Here is a 2,500-nt window from a genome sequence, read left to right as displayed (position 1 = left end):
TCACTCTCTCCAGCTCTGTGCGTTTCTCTCTCTCTGCAGACCTTTATCTTTCAGTGTCCCAGACAGGACAGATAGACACAGGTACTGCTGAACCCACACACACTCCTCCTGAGGACAGACGCTCACACGGACGAGTCTCTCATAATCAATCAGATCCAGAACAGAGCCAAGTGACACTCACACACACACATGTGCACACACACACACACACACACACACACACACACGGGCATGCACACACACACACACACGCGCATGCACACACACACACACACGCGCATGCACACACACACACACACACACATGCACACACACACACACACACACGTGCGCACACATACACTCACACAGACATGTGCACACACACGTACACACACACACACAGACGTGCACTCACACACACACATGTGCACACACACACACACACGCACACACACACACACACGCACACACACAGACGTGCACTCACACACACACACACATGTGCACACACACACACACACACGTGCACACGTGCACACACACACACGTGCACACGTGCACACACACACACACACAGACGTGCACGCACGCACACACACACACACACGTGCACACACACACGTGCACGCACACACGTGCACGCACACACACACACACACACTTGCACGCACACACACGTCCTGTTGTTCAGTGTCTGTCTGAGCACTGTCCCATGATGCATTGTTCCAGCTGATGATAAAGACTGACAGATTGACGAAGACTTCTTCAGACGCTGTAAGAGCAGATTTATATCCGGATCAGAGAGAGTTAGTCTGCATGCAGTCGGTCAGTCTCCACTCAGCTGTGAACCTGCTCTGGTTAGTTAGGTTCATTTCTAACTAGTCTCTTTGTGCCTTCATATAGTTTGGCATTAAAGCAAATCCTGCAGATGTTGGAGAAGGTTGCAGAAGCGATATTCTCTCTGACACGAAACGAGCAGCTGCTGTTCTGCTGAAAACAGCCTGAAGCATCTTTAATCAGAGTTTAATTGGATTGATGACCGCATTAACCAGCACAGAGTTAGTTTAGGATCATTCACACACTAGTTTAGTTGTTGTTAATATATTAATTTTAGCAAGCGTCTTGTAATTTAGTTCATTTTGTCATATTTAGTAGTTTTATATTTATATATATATATATATATATATATATGGGTCAGAAATGAAGATTATTTAAGTATCACAGTTTAACCCTAAAGTACTAATTAATTATCATTTTAAATCTTTACCAGTTTTTGCAACGATCGTCCCAACAATTAGATTTTCTCACTCTTTTATATATTTTAATAAGCACAGTCCAAAATAAAATTTTCATTGATAATTTAGTTAATTTAATAATCACTTTTGTTAAATTAATTTTATGCAGACATGTCTCGTCTTTGACACATATGTATTTCTGTTTATTTACATTTTTAGCTTTATTTATTTTAGTAAATCTAGTTAAACCATATAAAAAATACGAAATTGGGCAAATAGCTGAATTTGAATTGTAATTGTGTAATAGTTTTAACTCTTTGTGAACCTCAGATCGTGGCACACAGTGCTGTCACAAGCTGAGTCTGAGTTTCTCAGGGATTGTCTCTGATTCCTCGTTTCATCTGGAGCAGTTTCTGCAGAACTCATGAGCTCTCTGTCGTGTCTTTCGTCCTTCTCTGGCTTCTGTAGTTTCCACACTCTGCTTCTTCAGTGGGTTTCCATCCGTCTGATTGTGGAGTAATGCATTAGCAGAGCTTTGAGATCAGTGTTAGTGTGCATCTTGTGCTGTTCGGCACAGATCTCTGCTGGTCTCTGTGTAACTGTGTGTGTGTGTGTGTGTGTGTGTGTGTTCAGGCTGGGATCGCAGGGGCTCCGGCTCGCGCCGTGTCGGCCGTGAAGAACATGAACCTGCCAGAGATGCCCAAGAACATCAACATCGGGGACATCAGCATCAAAGTGCCAAACCTGTCGTCTTTTAAATAGTGAACGCTGCACGTCTCTGAAACTGTTTCCCAGAATCACACAGACCTCGTGTTGCATCACAGACGATGAAGGCACTGAGTGATGAATGAAGTATTAGATGCTTCTGTCCTCTGTCTCGCTGCCGTGTTGGGGGTCACGCGTGTGTGTGTGTGTGTGTGTGTGTGTGTGTGAGAGAGAGTGTGTGTGTGTGTGTCTGTGTGAGAGAGAGTGTGTGTGTGTGTGTAGCGCTCTCAACATCACACCTAACAATCATTCCTCTATGGTAATATGTCAATGACGCTGTATATGCCTAAATTATGAGAGTGTATGTACGTATCCAGAGTATATTTATGTATGATTAGTCTTCTCTTTTCTCATGCTGGTAGTTCTGCTTTGGTTTTAAGTGGTGCTTCTATTTTCTTTTGCAACAAAATAAAGTGTCAGATTATTCTTCTTCTCTAACTTTTGTTTTCTGGCCTGTTATACGTCTTGTGTTTGATGGAAAGGTCAAGTGAACAAGTTTACTCCGATTTAACACAACT

General features: G+C 43.2%; 2 protein-coding genes across 2 annotated transcripts in view; both read left to right on the top strand.

Moving 5' to 3' along the window:
- LOC132139416 (AP-3 complex subunit sigma-1-like) overlaps window positions 1–2,023 on the top strand; it is a 7,238-nt gene extending 5,215 nt beyond the window's left edge. Inside the window, exon 6 of the mRNA XM_059547759.1 lies at window positions 1,851–2,023. Within this exon, the coding sequence (XP_059403742.1) occupies window positions 1,851–1,979 (129 nt within the window). The 3' untranslated portion in view covers window positions 1,980–2,023. The remainder of the gene's footprint in view (window positions 1–1,850) is intronic.
- Window positions 1–2,500, top strand: part of LOC132139432 (dmX-like protein 1) — a 244,292-nt gene that overhangs the window by 117,018 nt on the left and 124,774 nt on the right. The window lies entirely within an intron of this gene.

This window comes from Carassius carassius, unplaced genomic scaffold (genome assembly GCF_963082965.1).
Source record: "Carassius carassius unplaced genomic scaffold, fCarCar2.1 SCAFFOLD_70, whole genome shotgun sequence".
NCBI classification, from domain to species: domain Eukaryota; kingdom Metazoa; phylum Chordata; class Actinopteri; order Cypriniformes; family Cyprinidae; genus Carassius; species Carassius carassius.
The sequence above is the reverse complement of the archived record's forward strand: the minus strand, read 5'-3'. Positions and strand labels throughout refer to the sequence as shown.